The sequence below is a fragment of the Wyeomyia smithii genome, chromosome 2 (assembly GCF_029784165.1).
Source record: "Wyeomyia smithii strain HCP4-BCI-WySm-NY-G18 chromosome 2, ASM2978416v1, whole genome shotgun sequence".
NCBI lineage: Eukaryota > Metazoa > Arthropoda > Insecta > Diptera > Culicidae > Wyeomyia > Wyeomyia smithii.
In genome coordinates, this window is record NC_073695.1 from 46104615 (window position 1) to 46119637 (window position 15023).

General features: G+C 39.3%; 1 protein-coding gene across 2 annotated transcripts in view; it reads right to left on the minus strand.

Moving 5' to 3' along the window:
• The window catches only part of LOC129722123 (uncharacterized), a 279868-nt gene that overhangs the window by 66296 nt on the left and 198549 nt on the right, over positions 1-15023 (minus strand). For both annotated transcript variants that reach the window (XM_055675370.1, XM_055675369.1), the window contains 3 exons: positions 6282-6937; positions 5450-5684; positions 4604-4959 (listed from right to left, as the gene is read on the minus strand). In XM_055675370.1, the coding sequence (XP_055531345.1) occupies positions 4604-4959; positions 5450-5684; positions 6282-6937 (1247 nt within the window). The remainder of the gene's footprint in view (positions 1-4603; positions 4960-5449; positions 5685-6281; positions 6938-15023) is intronic.

A 15023-nucleotide genomic window follows, 5' to 3' on the forward strand; every position in this document is an offset into this window, starting at 1 on the left:
TATACAATAACTCAATCATAACAAATTTATGGTAACTATGGTAACTATGATTCGCGGCGTTATTTTGATGATAGCTCTTGTTCGAAATGAAGCATGCCGGAATAAGGAAAATAGTATTATTTCCACCCTTAATTGGGCCACTATTTTTTTCAATATTTTAAGTGTTTTTCTAGTAAAATTTATTGCTTATCTTTTAAAGACACTCCTATCCTACCGGATCATCGAAAATCTGATTATTTTCGCTCGGAAGGTGTGATGTAAGTACAGTTTTTGGGAAAGCCATTTCCTATGAAAACGTTAACAAACCATGGCAAACCAGGTAGCTGTTATTAGAAGACATTTTTTGCAGCTTTATTGAAGAATATAATAGTGCAATATTTCAATTCTCTGGAAATACCCATATTGGGTGGTATTTGGTCATTCTCGGCTGTTTTCCACACACCGGAAGTCGCCATCTTACAATCCAAAATGTTGTCTGAGGTTGATAGGTCGATTTGTGGCTTCAGTGCATCATTACAATTCCGGAAAAACGCATATTGGGTGGTACTTGGTCATTTGCCGCTGTTTCTCGGAGAGCAGAAGTCGCCATCTTGGATTCTAGAATGGCATTTGGGAACAATTTCTGGCCTCCGTGCGTCAATCTGATTAAGGAAACGCTCATATTGGGTGGTATTTGGTCATTTTCGGCTGTTTTCCAGATACCGGAAATCGCCATCTTACAATTCAAAATGTTGTCTGATGTCGATTTGTGGCTTCAGTATATCATAACAATTCTGGCAATACCCATATTGGGTGGTATTTGATCATTTGCCGCTGTTTTTCAGAAACAGGAAGTTGCCATCTTAGATTTCGAAATGGTATTTGGAGACATGCCAGAAGAAGGATGGGTGTCGAAATATTATGGACATGTTTATTACACCTAAAAACATTCACTTGCCAAATTTGGTTATATTTGCTTCATTGGTTCTCGAGCTGTGCGAAATTTGAATTTCATTTGGGGAGGACCCCTCCCTTATAGAAGAGGGAGGGGTGTCAAACCATTATGGATATATTTGTTACCCCTAAAAACATTCACCTGCCAAATTTGGTTTCATTTAGTTGGTTAGTTCTAGAGATAAGCAGAAATTTGTGTTTCATTTGTTTGGAACCCCTCCCTCACAGAAGAGGGAGGGGAGTCGAATCATTATGGACATATTTGTTAGCTCTAAAAACATTCACATACCAAATTTGGTTGTATTTGGTTGATGGTTCTCGAGCTGTGCGAAATTCGTGTTTCATTTGTATGGGACCCCTCTCTTCCAGAAGAGGGAGGGGTCTCAAACTATCATAGGAACCTTCCTCGACCCCTAAAACCTCTACATACAAATTTTCACGTCGATCGGTTCGGTAGTTTCCGGGTTCATGTGGATCAGACAGACAGACAGACAGACCGGACTGCATTTTTATAGGTATAGATTTAATAATTGATCGAAAAAAAACAAAAACTGATCTACTGTGATGCACTGTGTCTTCTTTGTTCGTACGATTTTTGCACACCAGTGGATCGCCTGTGCGAAATGGAAACTCTGCCCATAGCATGATCACAAAAAACGTGAAATTCAGACAAATTTCACGAAAAACTCGTAGAACTCAGAAATTTGAAGAGATAAAAAATGTGTGTCTACTGAGAAGTTTTATAAAATTTATGGATCTATAACTGCGTCGAAGGCAGAGCGGGGGCCTAGTGTGGTTGGTAACGTCTCCGCCAACCACGCTCGACGCCTGGGTTCGAATCCCACCGCCGACATAGGTGTCGATGGTTGTGAGGTGGCGTGATCCACTCACAACCAACCCAACTGGTCTAGATTCAATCCTAGCCGACACCGGGAGATTTTCTGAGGCGAAAAATCTCTGGGATCACGCCTTCCATCGCATGAGGAAGTAAAGCCGTTGGCGCCGGTCCGTTAATAAACGGGTCGTGAGTTAGGGTCCTGGGTGTGGAGTCGCCTCCCTGGGCGTCGGTGATTGGCCACAACAGTGGCGGAACTAGACCGACGGAAAATAAGCGAGAACAAAAAAAAAAAATACTGCGTCGAAGGCTGTAGAACTCTAGCGTGTAAAAGGAAAAGTTGGTGTCATAGCATCCAAATTGCAAACTAATTCAGGCATTTCAAGTGGTTTCCGATCTTCTACAAAGTTTCTTAGCTATACTATACTAAGATCGGAAACCAACTGGATAAACTTTGATTAGAGCAAATTCACAAGGAAACGGGCAACCAGTTTAATCAACCATTTTTGATTTGGCTGAAACTTTGCATTATGTTTGTATGGGCAAAAAAATGTTTAGAGCCAAAACGGATTTTTTGATCGGTATGATGTCTTCGACAAAGTTGTAGACAACAAATTTGTATTTCCGAAAAAAGAAATTATTTTGTTTTTGAAAAAAAAGGTTTAATCAACCATTTTTGATTTGGCTGAAACTTTGCATTATGTTTGTATGGGCAAAAAAATGTTTAGAGCCAAAACGGATTTTTTGATCGGTATGATGTCTTCGACAAAGTTGTAGACAACAAATTTGTATTTCCGAAAAAAGAAATTATTTTGTTTTTGAAAAAAAAAGGTAAAAGAAAAATGAAAAATAATTATCCTAAAAATCCCCTATTTAAAAATCTAATTTTAACTTTTAAAAACTTCAGGAGATTACCTAAACAATGGAACCGGTCCGAACAGGGAGAAATCAGGTGAAAAAAGTTATTCAATGTATTATAACCATGCCAAAGCTATTCTCGTAAAATCACCGTTTTGAGCTACATTTTTGTCCGATTTAAGATCTGTTATTTTAATGGTGGGTAAAAAAGTGCTTTTACGTTTTCAAATTTAAAATTTTGAAATTTCACCTCAAAACAAAAAGGTGTCGAAAAAACATCAAAAATTTCTGATTCCTCAAAAATCAAAATGGCGCCATTGTTGCTCCTCAGGTTTAAATTTGTCCAAACTCGGAGAAATTTGTTTTTGCAGTAATAGTACATCAAAAAGCAAGACAAAAACTTGTTGCACTGTGTAATCAATGTGCAAACATTTACGGTTCATTGACAATGAAGCAATACGATACACAAATCATAATTAAACTTTTCGAGGTATTACTTTTACCTTACTTTATTAATGATGCTTTTATTTAATTGAGTATCCAGTTTATAAGATGAGTCCAACATTAAATACTTATGTCCGCTAGATTTATAACCTATCATAACAAGCACATGTTTCGCATTTACATAAGAACCTAATAGGGTGTCCTTTTCCAAAGTGTATCACGTTGATCAGACTTATCAAAACTGAAGTCCCAAATTAGCTTTCAAAACAGCGCAGTGTACCACTGCGAGGTATACGCACAAAAACTTTTAGATTACCTCCGCGTGATTCCTCCCACTATGGTCTATCATTTTCTGTCGGAGGAATTTATGCTTCAAAAGGGATCTCTTGTCTAATTTACAGTAGACGAGTATACGAGTAATTAAAGTAAACTATTAAAATAATTTAACTAGAATCCAAATCTATCCGCATTAAAAATAAATCTTAAAAATAATAAATAATAATAATGTCTTCATTAACAAAAGTATTAATAAAATTTGCGAGCGTTTCTCAGCTCATTTTTAGTTTCTAGAAATTAATATGGAAAAAAACTCTCCCAAACAAAAACGTCCACAGTTATGTTCTCAAAAAATTCTTTTTTTTTATCGAGCCACTGGCATCATACCAATATTTGTATTAAACACAGCACCAGAAGGTAGGAGATAATCACCGCTTACCGATTTTCTGTTCATTACCCTGTTCGGTACGAACAGGTGATGGAACGAATTATTTCACGTTATTTCTTCGAAATTACCTCCAGTTTTACTTGCGGCAGCAGCGCCAACCTTGTGGTCTATAATGCCACGCTGTGTAATTATCGTCCGTATTTTCGCTTTTGCACAAATCCAGTCCGATGTCCCACCCTGCGCTGCTGGCTGACCGACACCGGCAGCGGCGTAAATTAATGTCCGCAAAATCCTCCACCACGCAGCAGTAAACTGACACTGAGTGCGCATCGGAAAGCCACAGATGGCTTGTAAATCATTCCCTCCCTTGAAACGCAACGCATCTTTCTAATTGATTTTTTACACGTCGAAAGCTTTTGTCTTCGTTCGGTTTTTTCCGGCTCTTGTTCCGAAAGGTGCGGATGATATATTGTCAATTAAAAATTTGATTTTCCCATGAATTATTTTTCGTCCTAGGTGCCGCTATCGGAGGTCTCATCTGGAAAGCGATTATATAGGGACCGAAAAACGATCACGGGCAAAGTGAAATTTATACGAAATGACATCGGAAGCCAATAGCTTTTAATGCCTGCGAGCAAGCGTGGCGGCATATGCACCGTTCCACACGTTCCACTGGCAAGAAGTGTTAAAAATTGGTTCGAAAAAACGAGGTGATAAATTTTAATATTCGCTATTTTGGTGGTTTGGAAATTGATATTCACGGCCGGATAATGCTCGCAGCGATTGCATTCTAGAGGCATAACATTTCTTTGTTGACACTGAATTTAGACTATTCTAAGTGGCGCAATTACCAGTAATGTATTACTCACCAACACACCGCCCATCAACCATTTTGAATCCCTTGAAGCAGGAGCACACCCGTGCGACGTTGTCTTTTCCTATGTGGCACACTTGCTGGCAGTTATGCTGTCTGCCACATGACTTATTGTCCTGCTTTTGGATAGCTCCCCCGGGTAGTGATGAAATGCCATCTCCTTCACTGCGCATTGTCAATGCAACCGGTTTGATTCGCACACAGGACGGTCGCTTGCCTATCCAGCGAGATTTTCGACAGATCAGATTGGAATCGTTTTCGCTCCTGGCCGGCGCCTGTCGTCGTTGGAAGCCGGTCCGGCAATGGTACTCTGCCTCCAGGAAGGAGTGCTCCAGTCCGTACAAATCGTTTCTGTGGTAGAACAAAACGTGACTATTAGCTTCAAAACGGTTTGCATAAATTTGTGATTCCGAGCTTTTTCTGGGAAATGAACGACTATTATTTTTAGCGAAATTGATAGAGCCAGATAAATTGTTACCTATAGACCGAATTTAAATCTCACACTGATGCTCTCACAGTAATGATATGAAACCGTTTCTAGATTTGTTACAGTTCAACCGCTTTGAGTTTCATCACTTTTAAATTTCAGTGTTCAATTGTAAATTGTCAAAGATATCAGAAGCCAATTTTGTACAATGACTCGAGGGGAATGAACTTCGAATTACAGATTGACTATTTTGGGTTCTACTTTGCTTAATGAGTTTGAACAAAAAGCATAGCTTCAGTAGCTGGAAGGAATATTCTGAAAACTTGGAATACAAAACCTCTACTCTCAGAAATCACTGTTTTTTACTACCCCTAAGTACACTGACTGAATAAACTTCGCTTCAGTGACGCTTACCTCAGATACTTGATGTCGGCATTCGGTATCGCTGGTGCTGGAATAAAGTCATCCTTCATGCACGACAGATCCCCGGCAATTATGATACGCTGCAGTGACACGGCTTCCGTCCGATGCATGTCCTCCGCTGAGCTGACGACCGTCACTGCGCTCACCGCCGTGCTCGGATCGGTTACCGGAGCGGGTGGCACTTGCTGCAGTGTTAGAATAGTACCCGGGTCTAGCAAGTGGTCCCCTGGAGTAGAGTTTTGTAAAACAGCAACATATAAAAAAACGGCTCAGATTGTTAATCAGAGAATGGATAGCGGAAAAAAAAATGAAAACAGAAAACAAATTCCGACTACCGACAAATAGTTGAGTATGTGTCGAAAAGCACCGGGACGAGAATCATAAAAAATTAAACCACGGTCCATGGTCGTACAAGAACAGCTACATAATATAACAGGCAGAGCGTTTTCATGTAGCTCTCCCATACTGGACAGGAAGCAAAAGAGTAGATTTGATTTCGCTCGTTGAACAATTATTTGTAAAGACACCTGTGTGACGAGATCACCGTTGGAGAACAATAGACTTAGTTCCATTATTGTACTTGACACTAATCAGAATTTCTTTAAAAATTAGTTGTTCAAGCCACCTCTACTGGAAACATTCTCAAGCACTAACAGAGCTGGAAATTAGTTTTTTCTCGTGGCGTAAATCATGTCAATTGAAAAGTTTTTATCATGTAGAAATGTTTTTTGTGATTGTTCCCATTGATTGCAGTACACTTTCGTGGAACAAATGCAGCAAAAAAATACCAATACGAGCAACAAGACCAAAGTTATTCACCCACCTTTTTTATACTTTTTCAATTGATTGTTCGTTTTTTTCGGCGTCTTCCGATAACCTGCCGGTGGTTCATTCCGTCCGGGCCGTTCAAGCTGCTGCTCCGTTAGCTGTTGTACACTCCAGCTGTCAACCACGTCGTCTGCTAACAGTATTGTCTCGTCCTCGGTGGCATCCTTTTGAACTGCCATTTGCATATTTTTATCGTAAATATCATCACTTTTTAATACGACGAGATCCCGGCCGGTCTTCCTGTCCCATTTGTCGATCCGCTTTCCGGAGGATTTACCCACAGTTTGCGAATCACCTGACCCCTCCCCATCAGGATAGCTTTTCGATGGGGAAAGTTTCTTCCCCGCAGCCGGCAAACTCGTTTGCGAAGTTCGTTTGACTCCCGTTAGCTTCTGTTGGTGCTTTTTCCCTCCGCGGCCCGGGTTCGGTTGCACAGATTCGTTTAATGATAATTTGGTTTCACTGGTTAGCAAAGAATTTATCTGCCCGGTCTGTTCGCTCCCGACTCCTCGATATGCCGCGGTGGGTTTTATCCGTTTGATTTTCTTTTTGTGTCCTTTTCTTCGGCGACCTTTTTTACCGCTGCCTGGGTGATTCTTTCTGACGCCACTGGTGGAGACAGGGCTGCTAAGGCTGTCCGGGAACGGCTCTCTGCAAAGGAACGAACAACAATAGAATCGTTACTAGAATCCGATAAAGGTTTGGCAGGTAGTTTTCCCATGCAACCCAAGATAAGTTAAAATAAAATGGATAACATCTCTAATAAAAGAGAATTTAGGTTTCCTCACGCGGTACCCTGCGTTTCCATAACTTCGACAAACACTGGCGACGCGGGGTTGTTTACAGTAATATTCAACTTTTTCGGTAGCGTTTTAATTATTAAAGCACCAGTGTCTAGACTAACCACAACCGGTTACATATCAAGTTAATCTCTAATTAAAAGCTTGACACTACCGTCATAACCACAATTTTACCAAACGGTTCACAAGAATGTGACTGTCTCGCCGTCCCTACAAGCGACTGCTATACAAGCGCAAATTGTCTGAATTCTATAATCACGTGCAAACGGCGAAATTGGGATGAAGGCGTTGTTCTACCAGGTGATTATAACATACGCTGCTGGATCAGGGTTAGATTTTTGCTCAACAACGAGCGAGCCTAAAACGTATGAACATGTTTGCCTACCAGCTGAGAATCTTACTCTACCCCCACGATGTGACGAACGGTTTCTGTCTGGTTAAATCACTTTCGCAACCAATTAGAAGTTTGTTGAGCACATCCAGGAGCCGCTAGAATATGTTGGAACGTGAGTTGGTGAATTAGTTGCGTACTTCAGAACAGCCGGTGCCGATCTTTGTTGCGGATGAAACCGCTGAATGATTGCCATGATGAATACTTAGGTGATGAGTTGAATTTGAAATTCAAAGTATACAGCGAGCAAAAGTTTTCCCATGAATGTGCGTTCGAAGGTCTGATTTGTAAATTAGGCGAAACAAATTTCATGGTAGTGAAAATCGGATTTAAATTACAATTCGACTCTGCGATCATTGAACTTTTCCATTTTCCAATTAAGCCATCTTTTTATTCGTGTTTTTGTTTTTATTTTTGGGGTTCACGGCTTTCCGAATATTCTGTTGTTAAAACTATTCGACGACATATTTTCCACTGTTATGTAATGGATAACACTGGTAAACAAAGGATTTGCCTTAAAGCTCAAACATAAAAAAATGAAAGTTATAGCTTTTTAAACATATCTGTGAATGTTGGCGCCCCTAGCAAAGACAATTTTTTCAGACATTTAAATGAGTCCTCCCGTAAGTAGGATAGTAGTTTCTACTCAGAGAATTACTAGCGTCTGGGAGAATATTTTTCACTGTGAAAACAACTGCTCTTACACTGGTGGGCAAAGTGACGCACTTGTTTGAAAAGAGCAGCGAATCGTGCATATCTGAGTAGCTTGTAAACAAACACATGAAATGACATTACACTCAATAACTACACAAGAGAGCTCACTGCAGTGCTTTTTCTGTGTGCCTCTTAAGCATATACCAAATGAGAGAAGCATCTAGGTAAGATAGTAGATCGCGTTGTGTGCTTCGTATCTCGAAACCTAAAAAAATAATAAATGATTAAATAAATTGATTTTTTTTTTGGGTTTTCTTGTCCCCCACTCCTCTCCCATCGTCGCATCTCGTCACAAAGTCAGACCTCCTCTACTTTTTTCTTGCAAATTTTATTATCAAAGATTATAAATGAACAAGAAAAGACAAGAAAGTAATAAAAATGATCCTAAACAGACAAAACAGTGATTGAAAAGAACAATAAGAGAAAATCCTCTTTTTTCTTAGTTTTATATTTGCTACGTAGCTTGGCTTGACCCCCCATCCTCCCTCTCGTCACATTTCGTCACAAAACTACAACCCCCCCCTCCATCCCCTCCAACGCTACGTCATTTATTGATGTTCCCTTAGAGTGATTCACCACTTTGGTTTCGCTCAGTTGTGGTGTAAGCAGCAAGTGCATTATTTTTCTGCGAGTGGCGGAAACACAGCACAAATCAGAATGAAGAAGTTTGGTGCAAAAATTGCTATACGCTGCGTTAATGTTAGGTAAGATGTTGATGGTGAATATTCACTCTATTCTGTCCACATATTGAGGAGGGTAACAAGCCTGTCCGTGAGCAAACGTGGAAGCGACGAGCCTGGCGAGCAATTACTCTACGGCCTTTCGACGCACTTCTGCATTTACTAGGGGCACCAAAATTCGCAGAAAAGGTTAAGAAGCTATAATCTTCTTTGGACAACTTTTTTTCGCTTGTTTCGACCAGTATAACCTTTTCCTATAGTTTTAATATTTTAAATTTTTCTGATATTTTTGACATTTTCGACATCTGACTTACTAAAACTTCGCACTGATTGGTTACTGATTGGGTTAATGATGTCGTTATGTGCTTTTGTTTGTTTTCACGAAAAAGATTTGAAAAAGGATTACGTAAAAAGCGCTACTGAGAACGGCTTGTTTGATCGATATCACGTCTTCCGCAAAATTGTAAACAATAATTTTGTCATTACGGTAAAAATATACAACGTCAAAAATATTTTGAAAATTAAAAATTAATCATTTCAAACACCGAATGGTTAAAGAGGTTGTTTATAAGACACGATCGCAAAGTTAACGTAGCATACGACAGCCTGTCGTATGTCAATGTAGCTCTACCAATAGTTTTGGGAATACACTCGATTTGGGTTAGTCAATTTGATGGAGATCAGTTCTCTGCTCCAGATCATGTTTACCACTTAAGCCGTCACCGGTGCACAGTGGGGCAAATTGGTCCGTTGGCGCGACAAAACCTCATAACTCCTTAACAGTTGCTTTCACAGTGTTCATATCTTTGGCAATGTTGTTCACCATAAAAACATCTTCTTGAAAAATGTATTCAGGAAGCTTTAATTTTTTTTCTACAGATAATCTATCTTTTGAATAAATAGTGCTAGCCATTTTGTTTCTTCGGGAAAGTTGTTTATATCATCGATTGACAAAAAGTTGTCTAACATATTACAACTGTAGGACTGACCGTTAACGAGATAAAATTATTTTCATTATTCATAAACATAAAATTTCAGTAATGAATTATAACTGGGACAATATATTTCAATATATATTTCAATTTCAGATATATTCGAACTTTCGAGTCATCATGAAATGAATTATTGAAGGTTCGTAGTTTCCTTTGTATAGTTTTTTTTTGTCAACCTGTGATGTGTCATCATATTTGATGAAGAATATAAAATATAATGTCAATGTTATTGTTTGTGATAAAATGTTACAAATAGGAACTTTGTTCAATTAAAGATTAGTTGGTCATGTTCCCTTTCTAAGAGCTCCTCTTGTTTAATTTTATACCATTTAACAGGACTACTAAACGCTTACTTTTGTTTAAAACACTGTTCACCCAATAACAAACTGTTTCCTAGTACTAATAATCATTCCCGAGGGGTCTTAATACTACTGGACGTCAGTTTCGAAAGACCCCCAAACATTATCATGGTCGTGTTGCATACACCGGCATTCAGCAAAGCCTATTGTAGGAAAAACATCGATACGGACACTGCTGAATGACGATTTTTTACATGAATTGACATGGAAACAATCGTTGCGAAAACTCGAATTACTCGGTAAGTCGCAACTAGTAGCAGCTGATTTTTGGTTTAGTACTAGCCAATACCTTGTATTTTAGTACAATAATAGTGTCATAGCAGAACAACGTAGAACTTTATGTTTTTCATATTGCCGAAAATGAGGAAAAATTACAAAAAAACCTTGTTTTACATACTATGCCTCCTACGAACCTATTTTCAACAAAACTGTCTTAATATCACATTACCTATTAGTTTATACTCTGTTTTATGAGGATCATCTGAGTTAGCTAATTAATTTCTTAGTATTTGCATGGCCTACTGGAAAATATCTGAGAAAATATTTTCTTCCATTTTACAAGCCTTGTAAATCCTCACTTTTACAATATTGAAGCACATTTTCTAAATTATTTTTCAAAGTGAATTATCATGATTTCTAGTCGATAACATGTCTACTGCAAATAGAAAATAAAATGAGGCATGAAAACTGAATTTCATTTTTTTTAGTTTTGTCGCGACTTTTCTGGGTTCTGCCCCACAGTGCGGTGTGACGACAATGAACAACAGCAGAAGCTAGGTTTCGCTCGCTGCCGTATTCAGAGCAAGAATGAAGTTGAATTTTTGTTGTTGAAGTTTATCGGTAATTTATGAATTTATTGCAAAAAAAAATTTGAATGCGAAATTGAAATACAAGTAGGACTCTATTTTTCGTAGTAATGCATTATTCAAATTTGCAATGAACAAACCTAGAAAAATTGTTTTCTTTTGTTATTTTACTTACATTCACTTACTTGACTCTGGAAATATTTTTATCATTAATAGGCAATCGACTCAACAAATTTGATCTATATGTCAGCACAAGAACCATTACGGGAAATTCAAGTTTGAGAGTATTTTCTCAGTTATAACTAATTTTTTATTTTATTTCTTGTTAAATTTATTTTGATGTAAATAAATGAATTGAATAAATTGAAAAGCCGAAAAATCGTGGGCATTACGAAACTTGCTTAGAACTGAGTGACTTGATGTTAACTACGCATGATATGATTACTACCGCCGCTAAGAAACTTGAATGTTCGTACACTTTTGGTCCCGACTTATCGTGCCGTGTCAAATAAACTATTTTAAACTAGAACTGTTGGTCCCGACGGAATACCGGCCGTTCTTCTGTGCCGTTGTATTGATATCTTGGCTGCTCCACTTTGCATCATATTCAACCAATCTTTGGCTCTAGGGAAGTTTCCAGAGGTATGGCAGCACTCCTATATGTTTCCGGTTTTCGAAAGTAGTGACCGTCGAAATGTCAAAAACTACCGTGGAACAACTAATGTCTAAATTATTTGAGATCATTGTAAGCTCTATTGCATTGAATTGAATTTTTTAACTCGAACGAAACGAACAGGTTGACGTTATTTACACGGACCTTAAAAGCTGCCTTCGACCGAATTGATATTCGAATACTACTGAACAAAATTTCCCGTCTTGGTACTTCATCGCAGTTTATTGAGTGGCTTGGTTCATTACTGTCCAATAGAATTTTGCAAGTTAAGCTTGGATCTGGTGTATCGTCTGCGCTCACGAACAAATTTGGTGTACCGCAGGGTAGCAACCTAGGACCGCTTCTTTTCATTATTTTCTTCCACGATGTCAATGATTAGTTTACGCCGGTGATTTGAAAATTTACTTGACGATTCGAACCATCGAAGATTGTTATCGTCTTCAATTGTCTACAATCATTTTTGAATAACTTTGTGACGTGGTGTAAACTAAACTTCCTAATTTTAAGTACTGCAAAATGTAAAGTGATAACCTTTCACCGCATTAAAATGTCAATATTTTTCTATTATGCTGCCAACGGGGAAGTGCTACGTAGAGTCGAATACGTCAACGACCTTTAAGTTATTCTTGACCGAAAGCTGATTTTAGATAGACACCATGCTGCAGTTGGCTAAATTTTTGGTTAAAAGTTCTATACTACTAGAAAACGTAAGTGTGGTTTGGAGTCCGCATCAGCTTTCATGGAACCTGCGCCACAAGCGTATATAGATACGTTTCATTCGATTGGCCCTGAAAGATTTACCTTGGCGTGATCCTACCAATCTGCCACCCTACCCGGATCGTGTCCGCCTTCTTGGACTTGACACTTTACTGTATGTATTATCAGGATTTTGAACGCTGAATTGGTTTCCCCAAAACTGCTGTCCTTGATGCATTTCCAACGTCAAATTATGCTGAGGCCTTCTTCGATGCCTATGAACAATTCCATCGAACTTTGGTTATTATGAACCTGTTGCTTTTTGTGTGAGAACATTCACGAGTGTCGAGCATCATTTTGAATCTGGCGAGCCTAGTCATATTTTCAAACATAGAGTAGCTAAGTCTAGTTCCTTTTAAAGGTTATCCTCGATTTCATTAAGACTTTATGTCAGATGATCCACTCAGTAAATAAACTCAGTCAGTGTTCAACGGATGCCTCTTTACTCTCACAGCAATCGATTGGGAAATTATCAAGGCGTCCACCAAAATGCGGAAAATAATGATTACGTCACGCTAGCTATTGTACTATTGCAAAATGTAGAGCTTCGTTAAACGGATATTTCGGCCAATCAGAACTGAAACAAAGTCAACCAATCACAACTCGTTTCTTACCCAACACAGCCGATAGTAGAGTATACAAACTTTGTTGTTGTTGTTGTTTTTTTAGTACTCGAGGGCACAACGGCACACCCAGCGGAACTCGTATAAAAACTGGCACACAAAAATTTAGTCTTTATTGTAGATAATGGAGTAGTTCAACTGGCTTAAACAGAGCGGCGGCCGCTCATCCGATCGCGGCTTTCCACAGTAGACGAACTAACAGACGAAACCAACGGACCGCACTGCACAGCATTGCTGAATAAGTCCGGTTATGCTAGGCCAATGATATAGTAAACGCGAACAGCATCGCGAAGTGATTCACCTTGTCATGGGTAAATGTACGGACGGTTGCTGGAAACGTGTGTTGTAATATGTGTTGTTTGCTTACTTGCAGTGTGTAAAGATATAATAAAAGAGCTAGAGTCATCGCAAATGGCAATCCAAAATGACCATAAATCAAACAAATTTGCCATGGCACTTTTTAACACATCAAGATTATTAAATTAAAGTGGTTATTATTTCTCTACCACTAGCTAAAACGGGTTCACCACAGAAGGCAGAATAACAAAAGGCAGAAGCACGACAGGCAGAATCATGAATGGCAGAACTCTATGACCGTAAACACAAGACAGAATATTTCAAAAGTCGGAAATATGAAAAGCAGAATTTCAAATGGAACGAAAGGCAGGATCACTGGAAGCAAAATCTGGCTGACGAGAGCCAGGTGCGTGATGGCAAACTGATGTGAATCCTGGTCACGGTACCAAAACTGATACTCTACATTTATTATTTATTATTATTTGGTAACCAGACTTAATAACTGGTCGCAAGCAATGATTAGTTTTGATGAAAGGTACAAATCAAGCCTAATTTTTGGATCCGAAACGCGCAAACTGGTTTGGTTTAGGTCCTCACGACCCTCACGGCATCGCGGAGAATAATTTTTCGATGTTAGGTATAATTAACATAAAACAATTCATGCGGCGAAGACGCATAATCGAGGGCAAAGAACTGAGGCGGCACAAAGCCACCGTGGTTTCCGCGGTCTGAGCCGGCCGCCGACCCACCGTCAGAAACGGTGGCCTCTCGCATACAAACGACTGATCTACTGGTTTTCTAGGATTATTCAAAGAGATTTTCTTCCCTTTAGTTTAGCCCAAACGAGCGGTAGCGAGTAAGGACAGCATACACTTGGACAATAAAGTGGGCCAAACGCCGCGAGTGTGTGTTGTTAAAGAGAAAAAAGATGACAGAATGTTAGTAAAGTACATAACCAAAATCGAATCTAACATATTGTGATTTTGCCATTCGTGTTCTTTTTTATTTGTTAGGGAATAAGGATTACGTTGTCCATTGATGTGAACTCTTTTTTTTTTTTATTCTCGCTTATTCTCCGTCGGTCTAGTTCCGCCACTGTTGTTGTGCCAATCACCGACGCCCGGGGAGGCGACTCCACCCAGGACCCTAACTCACGACCCGTTTATTAACGGACCGGCGCCAACGGCTTTACTTCCTCATGCGATGGAAGGCGTGATCCCAGAGATTTTTCGCCTCAGAAAATCTCCCGGTGTCGGCTAGGATTGAATCTAGACCAGTTGGGTTGTGAGCGGATCACGCCACCTCACAACCATCGACACCTATGTCGGCGGTGGGATTCGAACCCAAGCATCGACCGTGGTTGGCAGAGACGTTACCAACCACGCTAGGCCCCCGCTCTGATGTGAACTCTTGTAATTCGTGCGCTTTGTGATTTCGTTATTCGTGATACTGCCATTCGTTATTCTGCCTTATAATATATTCTCCCTTTCGTAATTCTGCTTTTCGCGATTCTGCCTTTCGCGATTCCGCCTTTTGGTTTTTTGCCTTTCGTAGGAGACCCGCTAAAACGTTGCTAGTAGTGATAAAAAGAGTTGTTTCTATACTTGGTGAAGAAATCTTTTAGATAATTTATCAACCGATTTTTC